The sequence below is a fragment of the Cygnus atratus genome, chromosome 15 (assembly GCF_013377495.2).
Source record: "Cygnus atratus isolate AKBS03 ecotype Queensland, Australia chromosome 15, CAtr_DNAZoo_HiC_assembly, whole genome shotgun sequence".
NCBI classification, from domain to species: Eukaryota; Metazoa; Chordata; class Aves; order Anseriformes; family Anatidae; genus Cygnus; species Cygnus atratus.
The window spans coordinates 3,845,317-3,858,951 of NC_066376.1; the positions used below are offsets into that span (position 1 = coordinate 3,845,317).

General features: G+C 39.1%; 1 protein-coding gene across 8 annotated transcripts in view; it reads left to right on the forward strand.

Moving 5' to 3' along the window:
- SMURF1 (SMAD specific E3 ubiquitin protein ligase 1) overlaps positions 1-13,635 on the forward strand; it is a 47,323-nt gene that overhangs the window by 25,286 nt on the left and 8,402 nt on the right. For 5 of the 8 annotated variants that reach the window (XR_007708887.1, XR_007708888.1, XR_007708886.1 and 2 more), the window contains exons 2-13: positions 1,290-1,328; positions 2,010-2,118; positions 2,730-2,863; positions 2,983-3,048; positions 3,954-4,029; positions 4,395-4,633; positions 5,433-5,517; positions 7,792-7,938; positions 9,283-9,487; positions 10,174-10,277; positions 11,995-12,109; positions 13,098-13,276. Coding sequence is in view for 4 of the 8 variants with exons in the window: in XM_035563506.2 (XP_035419399.1) it covers positions 1,290-1,328; positions 2,010-2,118; positions 2,730-2,863; positions 2,983-3,048; positions 3,954-4,029; positions 4,395-4,633; positions 5,433-5,517; positions 7,792-7,938; positions 9,283-9,487; positions 10,174-10,277; positions 11,995-12,109; positions 13,098-13,276 (1,498 nt within the window). In the remaining 4 variants the exon portion in view is untranslated. Of the gene's footprint in view, positions 1-1,289; positions 1,329-2,009; positions 2,119-2,729; positions 2,864-2,982; positions 3,049-3,953; positions 4,030-4,379; positions 4,634-5,432; positions 5,518-7,791; positions 7,939-9,282; positions 9,488-10,173; positions 10,278-11,994; positions 12,110-13,097; positions 13,277-13,635 lie in introns of all 8 variants that reach the window. The other 3 variants (XR_007708885.1, XM_035563504.2, XM_035563505.2) reach the window with 1 other exon arrangement.

The following is a 13,635-nucleotide window of genomic DNA, read 5'->3' on the forward strand; positions in this document are numbered from 1 at the left end:
AAACCAAAGGATTTGTGTATTTTTTACACTAATTTTAACATCTGGGTTAAGACTTCGATCTGTTGACGTGTGAGGCAAGGTAGTTTTTATTCTGCCAGGTATTTTGGAAGGTGGGCATTGCTCCGGAGATGAGAGGTGGAATTCTAGCAGAAGTACAAAAAATGATGATGATAAAAAATTACCACGTTTTTGCTACCATGTCTTCACTTTGTCCAACCCAGAGCTGACGTGTATAAATGCCCCAAGTGAGCCTGCAAGCTAGGAGTGAGGTGGGATGGGGTCTGTGCCGGGGGACGTGGCCGTCTCGATGTTTTCTGAGCGTTCGTTCTCGTGCTGGAATATCAGAGCTTGATGGGGAAGAGGCTACCTCAAAGATAGTTGGGTCTTTTATAATCGTCTTTCTTGCTTCTTTCCCTCTTTCTCTCAGCTTCAGGTAAGTTACAGCTCTAATATTTTCATCTTTGGCTCTGTGGTAACTTTTCCTGGCCTGCCATAAGAGTTTAATGGATACTGAGCAACTTGAATTGCTGAGATCATACTGAGCAGCCCTGACTGAAAAGCAAAATGAGGCTTGTAGCTGGTAATAGACCTAATAGAAATAGAGATTGATGCAAGTTTCCTGATCTAATTTTTGCTTGAACTACTCTGTTATTCAGCACAATTGGAGACAGGGAAATGATGTCTCGTTTGGGGCCCTTCCAAAGGAAGAAAACTTGCCTTCCCCCCCCCCAGTATATCTGTTTTCTCCTGAATGAGGCCGTGTGATACTCATCCCAAAACCTTTCTGTATTTGTGAGGTGTTGGGCCGGTACAGCACGCCGCTGATACCGTCTTTTACAACGTACCACAAACCTTTTGCATGCAAAGAGCAGGAGGTTGCGCAGCCTTTGATGGGACTCCATACAGAAGTTGTCTCCAGGAGCCCCAGAGCCATTCTTGGTTCAAAAACTGCTTAGTCCTCGTTGTAAAATGGATGGGTTCAGAAATAATGGCAGCAAAATTCTGTTTTAGCACTTGCGTGAGCATGTAGTATAGAAAGTTTGAAGGCTTTAATGCGAAGGGATGTTCGTTAAATCTTCTGTACTTTGCAACGATAGAACAAAAGCAGCAAAAGGATTTTTCTCTTTCTGTAAGTGCAAATTCCAATCACAGGTGAAGAAAACAATGCTCGTATATAATATCTGGCTTTCTTTTAAGAGTGCAGATCATGTACTGTTGTAATTGGTATGATTGCTGGAAGGTTTTGTTTATGGATTTAAGATTTCTTTATCTGGTATTTTGTTTTGCAGTGTTATGTGCCAAGAATCTTGCAAAGAAAGATTTCTTCAGTAAGTATGCCCCAACTGTATAACTTTCCGCTCTTGATTAATCAGGTTTGTTTGCAGATTGTGCATTACCGTCATGGCTCATTTGTGTGTGTGATTTGTTCTGTGGTTCCGTGCTTGCATTACTACATAAATGCACATTGCTCTGAATTGTATTTGGGTGATGTAGACTCTAGCCTTGGAAAGACCAAGGACTTGCAAATTCAAGTTGGAAGTCTGGCTGATGAGGCTGCAAGCAGGCTGCTACTTACAGTTTTTTTTTTTTGTGAGGGTTACCAATGGCATCTATCTCATAGGGATGTAATTGTTAAAAACCAGCCAACCAAAAAAACTTGCCAAGGGTCCAGCTGGAGTCTGGATCTCACCTTAAGGACTGAATCAAAATGCCTGCTTTTTGTATGCATGGGCCACTTAAGCACTGTTAAATTGAGCACATTTTTTATGCTTTTAGAAAACAAAACCTTTTGTTTTCTAAATTCTTGTACTATTTATGGCAGATATCAATGCGTAGGGCAGAAGTACCTTGTTCTTTAATTTGGAACTCATTTTTGATTTACTAAAATAGTTTTAGGATAATGGCAGCTTGCTTAAGGGGGGAAGAGCTCGTGATAGCATTGTATTGGAAGAAACAAAACAAAGAAAAGAAAAAGCATCGAGTTTAACAGCCCCTTTTCCCTTCCACAGGACTTCCTGACCCATTTGCGAAAATAGTTGTTGATGGGTCAGGTCAGTGCCATTCAACTGACACTGTGAAGAACACGTTGGACCCCAAATGGAACCAGCATTATGATCTGTGAGTTATTTCTTAGGTCATAAGTAAAAACTCTTTGAGATTTATCTCTTACATGAAGTGCAAGGGTTGCCACTGCAGCTTCATTTTTTGTTACCAAGAAGAATCACATTTGCTGAGGACGACTAATTTTTGCAGTAACAAAAAATGACCTGCAAATAAAGGGTTACATCTCTTGCTTCTAGGTGTTTGAATGTGGCAACATCTGTGTGTTAGGTACACAGCAAAACTGCTTAGAGCAAGCTCTATTGGAGCAGTGCAGCCCAGCTTTTAGAAAAGATTGTCCTTGTTGTAATGATTTATTTTCTTCAAAATATTAGAAACATAAATTTAAAATTTTTGTACATTAATTAGCTTGACGCATAGGTTTTAATGAGGCTGTCTGTAGTTAATTCGTGCTGCAGAAATATCAATTTAATGTGCTGTGTAAAATCATAGCACAGTAATTCATTAATAACACTTTTTCAGCCTTAAGCACTTACGCATTTATAATAAAGGAGCATGACCAATGTACTAAAATGTATCAGAATTTGTACCAAATAAAGCATAAATGCTACACAGTAAAAAGGAGTTCTTTTTTTCTAAAATTACTCTTCCAATGTGTGTTTTTCTAGATATGTTGGCAAGACGGATTCCATAACCATCAGTGTATGGAACCATAAAAAAATCCACAAGAAACAGGGAGCTGGCTTCCTGGGGTGTGTCCGACTCCTCTCCAATGCCATCAGCAGGCTAAAAGATACTGGATGTAAGAGCAGTCCCTGCCTGGCACAGCCAAGAGCCTTCAGTGCCTCGTGTTTGAGTAGTGGGTAGTATTCTCCCTCAGCCCCTCAGTGTTTTGTTGATGTTTCCAATTCTCATTTGCAGACCAGCGTTTGGATCTATGCAAACTAAATCCCACAGATACTGATGCTGTACGAGGCCAAATAGTGGGTAAGAACGCTCTTGGTTAAACATTTATCTTCTTAGGTAAATACAGTACATGGGCAAATGCTGTATTAAAAACAGAAACCCCCAGTCATTGCTTCAGTGCCTTTTCTGTGTTGTTTCTTCAGACTTTAATGGGATTAAATTGCATAACATGAATTTTTTTTGTTGTACTCCTACATAGCAGTTTGGTTTCTCTCATTAGATAATGGGAAACAATATTAAAAATAGGGAGTGCATTTGGCAAGGTTTCCAATGCAGCTCTGGAAGGGTGAATGTTCTGTAAAACTGATTGTATTAGGATGGAGGTGACAGGCAAACAGAATGTTGCCTGGAAAACAGGACCTAAAGGAGGTAAAAGAAATGTTGTGAATTGCTGTTTTAAATCCATTCTTGATCGCTGGCTCATGTAACCCATTTCCAAATTTCAGCAATGTTTTTGCACTTTTGGCAATGCTAGTTGGGCGCCTAACTTAACCCATCTTACCACACTGCGGTGCCTCTCCCCCGCGTCAAACCCAAGCTGTTCAATAGAAGTACATAAATGTTTGGCAAAGCCCAGATTCTAACCGTAACGATGACATCTAGTGGCGAGCTATTTCTTTCTAGCTAACCTTTCTGAATCCTCATGAAATGCAGATGTAGAAGCTGGCATGTTTGATATTTACAGAAATAGACTCAGCTTAAGTTCTGATGATGTGATGCCTCTGGTTTCTTTTCTCCCTTTTTTAAAATGAATAATGCTTTAGGGTTATAGAAGGGGTTGTGGTAAGTGGTGTGCTCTCGTGTACCAAGCTTTAGCGTTCCTTAATATTTTACCCTATATAAATGTGGCTTGTTCAGTGGTTGCTGTTATTGTTTAGGGAACAATTGTTCTTTTATTATTAACTTGTGTTTGGTTTTTATTGCAGTCAGTTTACAAACACGGGACAGAATAGGCACGGGAGGTTCTGTAGTAGACTGCAGAGGGCTTTTGGAGAATGAAGGGTAAGAACTGCTTTCTTTACACTTAATTAGAAAAACAGTTTATAAATGGAAAGAATATAATGAACACTCAAAATATTAAATAGTAGTGTGACTAATATCTTATCTGGGAATACATAACAGGTAGTAAGGTTATAGCTGAATACTTATTTGAAGAAAATATGCTAAACTGGCTAGGACTTGATATTTCTTGTTACCAGTGCTTCTGGCATTTCTGTTCAGCTAAGAAATTTGGGGTATAAAAACGTTAAGAAAGTGTCATAGCTTGCCTTAGAAGTTGTGGTACTTGAAGTAACAGAGAGAGGAAAACAGTTATTTCTGCATTCACTTCTTTGTGATGGAAACTCTTGAAGTTTCCCCATTTTCAGAACGGTCTATGAAGATTCTGGACCAGGAAGGCCACTGAGCTGTTTTATGGAGGAACCAGCACCGTATACAGACACTACAGGGGCTGCTGGTGGAGGCAATTGTCGCTTCGTAGAGTCCCCAAGTCAAGATCAGAGGCTTCAGGCACAGCGACTTCGGACTCCTGAAGTCAGAGGTCATGTACAGACACCTCAGAACAGACCACATGGTCACCAGTCTCCTGACCTACCAGAAGGCTATGGTAAGAGTTTTCCAGAACTATTAAATTTCGGTTTTCAAAAGACTTCAGAGAAAAATTCTCCCATTTTAACATATAGATGCGGTTTGCCTGTCAGGACATGCAGTATGTGTGTGCATCTAATGGTCTGCATTTTGGAAAAGGAACTAAACAGTGCAGATGCAAGTCTGAGATTGTCTAATTAGCAGTTGCCTACTCCAGGATACACTGAGGGGTTGATGGTGAATTAAACATGAGTTTGTGGTATGATGCTGTTATAGAAAACTCACTGCTAATCTTGGCTGTGTATCTAGGGAGAATGAATGTAAAGAGCTCTTTAAACTAGAGCAGTAATGCTATTTTTTTCCTTCCCCCTTGGCATGTCATGTAAGTTTGAGCCCACGTTTGAGAAAAGATCGGGAAAATATAAAAGCAACAAAGAAGCCAGTAGTACAGAAGATTAGGAAGGATAAGATTAAGGAGAATTTAAAGCTCAGAAAAGAGCACGCCAAATCTAGGAGGAAAGAAATCCAGTTTGGGGGTTTGGGTTGTCTGAAAGTCTAAAAATACAAACTGGAACATGTTGGTGCCTGGATTTGTGAGTTTGAAAAGGATTATTGAAATGTGTAGTCAAGTAAATTTGTGAAGACAGTGTTTAAAGATAAAGTAGTCCGTGCTGCGAGACATCAGGTGGGATGGCTCAAGTGCTTTCTCCGAGAGCTGACAGAAAGACAGTATACACTAATGGTTTCAAACAAACTGTTATTCAGGGTTGTTGTTTTCAGATTTGTAATTTACAGTAATCTTTTCTCCCTTTTTGTAGAACAAAGAACAACAGTACAGGGACAGGTTTATTTTTTGCACACACAGACTGGAGTTAGCACATGGCATGACCCTAGGATACCAAGGTATGTATTTATAGTTGCAGACTCATTGCTGGGGGGGAATTGTGTGTGTGTGTACAGAAGTAAGTTGAATCTTAAAGAGCAAAAAATCTGTAAAATGGACTATCTAAATTTAAAGGGAGAGGCAAGAGCAGAGGAATAATTTTTGACCTCTCCAGTTAGCTTTTCACCATACATTAAAGATGACTTTTTGAAAGAGAAAATTATTCAGCTGTGAATCATGTAAAACAAAGGAAAAATCTGCGTAGTCCTTTGGGAATTCCCATTTGATAAATTCTTCCCAGAATGTCAATGTGGCTTCCTTTTTTTTTTTTGTTAAAGTTACAGATTTCTGAATCTAACCCAAACTTTGTTCAAAACCAGTTTGAACTGTACATTAAAGAAAAAAGGTGACTACTCCCTTAAAGCCATTGCTTGTTGAGTATTGAATTTGCAACTTCTGCTACAATAGTGCCCACTCCTGTGTAACTGAAACAGAGATCACTTGTCATCTTTAAACTTGAAATAGCGTTGGGGTTTTTATGCTTTAGACCAATGATTTGCAGCTAGAAAATTTGAATCCTCCACATGATTAATTTAGTAAAGCCTCTTTAAAACTTAGCCTGCAGTTAATCCAGGTCTTTGTGACTAAGGTCTGGCTCTCTTCCTTGAGGGGCTCTGAGTCTGGGCTGTTTCACTGGGCCACCTGCACACCAGATTCTGTAGTAAAACACAAAGTTTGTAACTCTTCAGCTGCTGTGCTGGCTGCATAATACACCAGCATGATACAGGGTATTAGAAAAATCATATAAAGCAGTGTAGGCAAAAGTGTTGATATAATAACAGCGTATGGGAGGATATTAGAAATAAGGTTTAGAGAGAGAGAAAATAGCTGATGTTAGATTAGCTGGTGTAGTTGGAAGAAGAAATGACAGTGCTTATTTGTGTCACTCACGTCAGGCTTGCGTGCCCAAAGCCGTGTCTCTTCTTCCAGTGATGCCTAACGAAAGTTATTGCTTCTTTTCTGTACAAATCTTAGAGCCAGGTTTTTGGGACCAGCAAAGTAAGTGGACACAACAGTTTCTTGTGTCACAGGTCACTTGTTTTATTTCGGTTAAAGGTGGCTTTTCTTTACTAGTTACAGTGCAAAAACCTAACCTTGGCATTTAGCACAGATGTAGGTTAAAACTTGATGTAATCAGATCTCTAAAGTACTTTCAGATGCACAGCTGATTGAAACAAATGGTTACAACTATAATCTTCTTTTAAGGAGCCTAACAAAGGCTTGTCTGTCTCCCTGTGTACCCCCTGCTGGCTTATACTCACTCTGACAGTAATGAAGCCTTTGATGTACAAAGTGTTTCTACCTTTTCTGAAGCCTCTCGGTTTACTTGCTTATGCTGATGCTGGGTGGTTAGATTTAGGTAAGGAAATCTATCGAGTGATGTCTTCAACCCTGGATAATAGATGAATCCATGTCAGCTGTCTAGAGAATATTTCACTTAACAACAGCTTGTCTGTCTAAACAACAGTCTTCAAGTTCCTCTCCTTCCTTTTCTTGCCATTCTTCAGTTTTACTGTATTAGGTGTCTGGGGTGTTAAACATTTTAAATTCTCTAAGTGTAAATACATTCTGTGCATTGAATTCAAATGTTACTGTGCTGCCTGCAAGTGAGTGACTACCTTTAGCAGCACATAGAACGATACCTTAAAGCTATCTAGGATGAAAGGGGTGAATATGTCACTAAAGCCTTCCTCTGGATGATTTCTCAGTCAAGTACTTAGGATTCTAACCTTGCTAATTAACGAGGTGATTTTTTCTTTTTAAGTGATCCTAGTGCTTGGCTGTCTTGGCTTCTTAACCTATTGGGCATTTAGAGGCAGCTGTTGGTGTAGAGGCCTTTGTTTAATTGTTGGGTTTTCTGCACAGAGATCACGCTGGTGTTAATAGGATTTTTTTCTGTAAATTTTTTCTATGGAAAAAAGTCTCTTCCTCCTTTTATAGCCCTGAGAAGCCCTGTCATCACCTGAATGACGACATTGCATATTGAAGTTACTTCTAAGCTGCATGGCTTTATTACTTTCAAAGACTTAAAAGGACAGACATAAGGAGTTGCACTGCTTAGACTGAGGATTCTAAAAAGGCAACATAAAAATAGCTATTCTCTCCTTCTTCCTAAGACTTTCATAGCCTAGAATCACTGAGCACCAAATGCATTCCCCCACCCCACCCCCTGAATGTAATTGATTTCATCTTAACTTCAGAAGTGCTTTAACTTTGTTTATTTTTCTCCTTAGAGACCTTAACAGTGTGAATTGTGATGAACTAGGACCTTTGCCTCCAGGTTGGGAAGTTAGAAGTACAGTTTCAGGAAGAATATATTTTGTAGATCATAACAACAGAACCACACAATTCACAGATCCGCGACTACATCACATCATGAAGTAAGAACCTTGTATGATAAATAATTCCCCTCAAGTTTGGAATATTAAACCATGTATTTTTGTACAATTTTAACTACAGTCTTGGAGTCATGAAGGGCTGAAAAAAAAACATGTAATAATGATATTGGGGAACAGATGCAAGGAGGTAGGTTCCTGTGTGGGTCTAGTCGGTCTGAATATTGGTTTTGGCTAACCTTCATGCAAAAACTCTTCAAAAATATTTTTATTATCATTTACAGTCAGGTTTAAGGGAGGACTTGCATACTTTGGCACAACGCTGATCTTTTAAGCTGGTTTGGCAAAATTGGACCACGTTCTGCTGGAGCAAATAGGCAGTTCTAGAAATGCTGGGATGCAGGGTAGGGGTTTTGCTAGACAGTTCCACAGCGGTCAGCTCATGTCTCTCTGACAGCTCTTCTAGCTCTGTGCTAGCTCTGCTAGACCTGAACTGGATTTGTGCTTCCTTGAGCTCCAGACAACAGGAATATAAAGCCAGCTGCAGTCTGGTTGCCTGGTGCTGTGCACAGCCAGCTTGGGTTTAGCAGGATTTAATAAGTTCAAGCTCTGCATCACACAAAAGCAGCTGAACTGTTACAGACCTGACCCTGGAAGCAGTCTGACAGTGCTTGTGCCTGAGCTAAGAATTTTTTGCGGATCTGAGTTGTCTGTGCTTGAAGCCAGCTGTGGAATCTCTGGATCTAAAAAACAAAAACAAAACAACCAAAAACAATCAATTAAAGAAAAAAAAATCTGCAACCCAAATAAACCCCTGATGGATAAGGATAGTTGAATATTTGAAGCTGCATCTATTTGGGACAAGTACCTCTTTCTCTTCATAGATGCAATTCTTTTTACTGCATCAGTAATCCCCAGCCTTATTTTGGGTGGAGCTGGAAAAAAAGTTCATAGCAGTTGTTAGGTGGTTCCATTTATAAAGCTGTTGTTGTGTTAGAGATCTCTTTTCATGTTACACTCTTGGAAGTTGTCTCCATGTGGGAGAAATACCACCAAGTCTTTAATTACTGTTCAGTCAGCATTCAGTGATCTTGCTCCATAGTAACAGAGAATGCTTTCTGCAGTGTATTACCATTTAAAAAAAAAAAAAAAAGAAAGAAAAAAGAGAAAAACCTTAGCTGGAAATTGCTGGAACTCTTGACTATTGTAAAAGTCTATATTCCTTATATCCCTGAATGTTGGGTAGTGATGTTATAGACGTTACCCACCTGAATATACGTTTTACTCCAAGTTACTCCTAGAGGAGCTTGATGAGTTCTTTCCACTGTTGCTTGTCCATCTTCCTTATTGTTATGCTTCTAGGATAAATATTTTACTTTTCTTTCAAAGCCATCAATGCCAGCTAAAAGAGCCCAGCCAGCAGCCTCTGCCAGCTCCAAATGAGGGGTCACTAGAAGACGGTGAGGAATTGCCTGCACAGAGATACGAAAGAGATTTGGTACAAAAATTGAAAGTTCTTAGACATGAGCTCTCCCTTCAGCAACCGCAAGCTGGTCATTGCCGCATTGAAGTATCCAGAGAGGAAATATTTGAGGTATTTGACTCTTTACTACTAATAGCAGCTTTTGTCATTCAAGAGGTAAATAAAACTGATCTTTTGTTACATGAAGTTTGTTTAGTGAAAGAATTGGTGAATCTGATAGCATCAAATGAGTTACCTGAACTCTGATAAAATATGAAACTAAAGGAATGGGGTTTGACAAGGGAGTTGGTAAGAATAAATTCTGACTACAGATTGCTTTTGTACTCTTTTGCCAATACAAAATTTCAGTTACTAAAACTCCTGCACCTTACATAAGGACAGGTAAGTTGCATACACTTTTACAAGGGTTTTACGGACAAATATGAGCATTCTTTTTCATTTAGAAATGACAGTAGTTGAAGGGCATCTGTAGGCTTGCTGTTACAACTTGTATATTTAGGTATTTAAAATGTAACTGTGGTTAGGAATTCTCCTATTCTTGGATTGGATTACTTTCTAAGCACCTTTGTGTAGCAAAAGGGAATTAAGCATTGTGTGGACTTTATACTAATAAATATTAGAGTTGTCATTGGAATGTGCTTTAGATTAGCCCTTTAACAGAATGTTTTCTGTAGCTGAGTGACAATCCAGGTATTATACTAATGCTTCTTAGTAGAGTTAATTATAGAAAGGAAATAAAATGTCTAATCTGACTTTTTAGAAATTATATGTTTATATATATCTATACACACATACAGGAATCCTACCGTCAGATAATGAAGATGAGGCCTAAGGACTTGAAAAAGAGGCTTATGGTAAAATTTCGAGGAGAGGAAGGCCTGGATTATGGAGGAGTAGCAAGGTGAGATTTTGGGTTTGTCTGGCACTTTTTAACTGTAAAATTGTCCTTAAATTGACCTGTGGCTGATATTCCCTTTCAAATGATCTGTTAATAGTATATGCAGATTTTTTGTGATCTTATTTATAGCTATTGGTCTTGGGTTCAGTCTTTGTTGCAAGGTAGATTAGAAAGTGAAGGCATGTGACTTAACAGTTGTCCTGCAGCCCTGCTACTGTCAAAGGCTCATACTAAATGATTTGGTATGCTTTGGATTTGGGAATGCTACTGGAGTTAACACTAGATTGAATTGTTTCCATTTCTCCTCTTCCCCATAAATAATCTGTTTTCATCACCGTTACCTGGTGATTGTAGGAGGCTTGTTTAGGGTAGGCTATTGATCTTACTCTAGGAAGTGCTGATCTCAGCAACATGATGCAGTTTCAGTGGTGAATATGAGATCAGCTAAAATTGCAAGGTCTGTCAAGAAGCATACAGACTCTGAAGTAAAATCCAAACCAGAGTACAAATTCTGTTAAATACACGTCTTATTTTCAGTGAAGGGATTCCAAGACAATGGGGCTTCTTTTTTAATGTATAAGGCATATTCAAGAGAGTCCTCTGATCTGTTGGAGCAGTAGTCAAGATGAACTAATCCTAAACAAAGGCTAAAGTTTTAGATCAGACTTGCCTGCCTGTTAAAAATAGTCATTCCTTAAGAGTCGCATCAGTTCTGGAGTTGATTGTATCATTGCCAAAATGCTCATCTTTGCAGTGGCTGAGATGCATCACATAAATTCACTGGGGGATTTTTCAAATCCACAAAAGCTGCATTACCCAGCAACCTATGGCTGGACAAAGGAAAGAAGTTGGAACATTCTGAGCTGCAGTACACAAGTTAGCCTTGAGGGTCTTCACTGTTGATGTCTGTATTTCCCTGATGGCTTTCATAATTGCCCATTGGCTGGAAGAGACTCTTTAAAATTAGTCCTGCTCCACTTCAAAGCATTAAAATTTGTAGTTCTCTCAGAATATTTTGCACCTGCAATGAGTGTCCTCTACCAAATTTAATAAGAAAGGAGTGTTTGTCATGGGAAGTGGGGAGGTCAAAAATAGCTTTTGTTCAGTTGTGGTCCTTGTATGTTACTGAAATGAGAGGAGAATTTACCAGACCCATCTTCTTTTAACGGGTTTGGTCTCTGCCCCTTCTGAACTCTTTGATGAAAGCAGAGATTCTCTAGTCATTAAGTATTTGCAGAAAAACAGCTTTTTAAAAAGATCTCTAGTGAGTGAACTGGTTTTAAGCAGCAGTTTTTGTTGAGTATTTCTTTACAATATTCAGGTTGCAGAGGGTCAGGTCTTTTTAGCCTCCAAATATCCAAATTCTGTAAAAATGTTTGTTTGTTTTTGAAATGGATATTGTTCAGATTCGATTTGTTTAAGTATGCCTCTGACAGGTGAGGAGTATGATGGTATTGCCTAATCGCTTACTAGCTATGCTAATTGACATTAATTCCTTCAGTACTTACAAACTAAATCAGGCTGCCTGTGAGTGAAGTAAGTCACTTGACAGCTTTCTAAGCATACCTCTTTGGTCTGCAAATGGAGGGCAGTACAAAATGATTTGATTAGAAATAAGAAACTCGTATCTGATAACTGTTGATGATTCACAATAACTGTGTTCTCTGAAACTTAAGTGGAAGTTGCTCTCCCTTCTAAAATACCACTTTTTTTTTTTCAGAGAATGGTTGTATTTACTGTGCCATGAAATGTTGAATCCATATTATGGACTCTTCCAGTACTCTACAGATAATATTTACATGCTGCAAATCAATCCAGACTCTTCTATCAATCCTGTAAGTATTGACTTCTGAGCAACATACCTGCTTTAAGAGATCATTCGTCCCTTGCAGGTTTTTGTTACAGCTGTCTTTTCATGCCAAGAGTGTAAACAGACAGTGAAGTGGGGTAAGAATGTGTTAATGAATCTTATATCGACATAGTACAGAGCAGAGGAGGTTGTACAGAAATGAAGCACATGAGAGAGGAGATCTTTGAGATCTGAAGTATCTGAATTCTTTAGGTTGTCATTTGAGACTCAGTACTGGATGGGGCTGCACATTGATTCTGATATGATATGTGTAGGTAAAAATGTTCTTTGCTTTACATGCAGATGGTTGTGTAAACATCATTGCATCATGAGCAGTGTTCACTTCATGACTGTAGGGGCTCGTAAGTCTTGCTTGCCCTTTTGCAGTAAGCTGCCATGCTTTCTCTTTTTTCCCTTATTGGAGAACTTGTACTGATGCAGAACCTAAAAGGAGCAGGAATTCTATATTAGCATGGGGGACTTTTTCCTGACATAATTAATTTGCTGTGTGAGATGGGGGAGATAAATTGGGAGAATATCAACCATAGAACTTAAACTAATTTGAAAACTGAGGCATATGAGTAACGTAAAAGACACGCGAATGAAACAAGCACGTGCCCTGCTTCCTCAAGAGTAAGTGAGCACAAAAATTTTTGTGGTTAAACAAAGAATAAAATAATTTGTTTGGAGTTGTCATATATTTTTGGATTCCAGTGCTTTCATGGGGATTTTCTTTCTCTGAATTTTGCTGTTTGTGAGGTCTAGAAGGCTTGCATCCAGTTTATTAGATAATGCACAGACACTTGGTTGAGGTGTTTAATTATTAAATGCTTCTGTTCTTGGTTATGTTATGAGGAAAAATGGTGGCTCCTAGTGCCCAGAGGGTTGCAGATAACTTGCACTTACGTAGCCACAAGATGTCAGTGTTGGAGCGTCTTCCTGCTGCCTGATTTTTCTCTCCTCTCTCCCCGCAGGACCATTTGTCTTATTTCCATTTTGTTGGTCGGATAATGGGTTTGGCTGTGTTCCATGGACACTATATTAATGGGGGTTTCACAGTTCCCTTTTACAAACAGCTTCTGGGGAAACCCATTCAGCTCTCTGATCTGGAATCTGTTGACCCAGAACTACACAAAAGTTTAGTCTGGATTTTGTAAGTACTGTATTTATCAGTTGCCTTGCTGTGGAGGAGATGGGGCAGAGTATGCTGGCAGTAGTGAGAGAGTGCTTCATGGAAAATGCTTGCAAGGATCTTGTGGTGGGGGAGAGCTGTACAAAATTACCAAATAACAGTTTCTATGCCAAAAAGCTCAACATACGTGAGGAAGGGTCTCATGCAAAACTCTTTGTTAGCCCTCCTTGCAGCAAATTAGGTTCTAAAACATTGTGTTGCATGGGTGTGGTAGAATGCTACAGTTCCAAAATCCAAACTCAGAACAGAGTTCTGAGGAAGTACGATCTTTGTTCAGAAGAAAATGTGGCTCAGTTACCAATTTTGATTTAAAAGGAAAT